The sequence below is a fragment of the Herpailurus yagouaroundi genome, unplaced genomic scaffold (genome assembly GCF_014898765.1).
Source record: "Herpailurus yagouaroundi ecotype Mexico unplaced genomic scaffold, PumYag 61117, whole genome shotgun sequence".
Classification (NCBI taxonomy): domain Eukaryota; kingdom Metazoa; phylum Chordata; class Mammalia; order Carnivora; family Felidae; genus Herpailurus; species Herpailurus yagouaroundi.
The window spans coordinates 7,060-7,590 of record NW_024415647.1 but is presented as its reverse complement, the minus strand read 5'-3'; the positions used below and the strand labels follow the sequence as shown (position 1 = coordinate 7,590).

The 531-nt window shown below is 68.0% G+C and overlaps 1 protein-coding gene across 1 annotated transcript in view; it reads right to left on the bottom strand.

The window, feature by feature from the left end:
* Positions 1-25: 25 nt before the first annotated feature.
* LOC121024198 (nuclear receptor subfamily 2 group F member 6-like) overlaps positions 26-531 on the bottom strand; it is a gene marked incomplete at its 3' end in the record, with an annotated part of 7,559 nt that continues 7,053 nt past the window's right edge. The window contains exon 3 of the mRNA XM_040466472.1: positions 26-228. Within this exon, the coding sequence (XP_040322406.1) occupies positions 26-228 (203 nt within the window). The remainder of the gene's footprint in view (positions 229-531) is intronic.

Below are 531 nucleotides of genomic sequence, written 5' to 3'. Positions count from 1 at the left end.
AAAAAAAAAAAAAAAAAAAAAAAACCGCCGCGCCCGCACCGAAGCGCCCGGCCGCCGCGGGGTAGGGCTCGGCGCGCAGCAGCTGCGCGATCAGCTCCGACACCGGCTGTCCGGGGAAAAGGTCTCCGCCCGCCGCCGCCGCCGCCGCCAGCGCCGAGCCCGGGGGGCTGCCGGAGGAGGCGGCCACGGCGCCGGGCAGGGAGTGCGGGATGCGGCCGCGCTGCACGGCTGCGGGGATTGAATGGAGAGGGGAAGGAGGGAAGGGAAGGGGGCAGGAGCAGAGGGAGGAGAGATAGGTGCCCCCAAGCCGCCGCCACCGCAGGGAACCGGGAGGGGAGGGGGGAGGGGGATCGGGGAGGTGGAATGGCGACAAAGGGTACGGGAAAGGGATTGAGGGACATTGAGAGGCCAGAGAGGGAAGAGGGAGGTGGCGGGAAGAGGGAGGAGAGGGAGGGAAGGAGCAAGAGGGAAAGTGGGTATCCAGAGTCATGGGGGGGGGGGGGGGGGGGAAAGAGGGGGAAAAAAAAAACA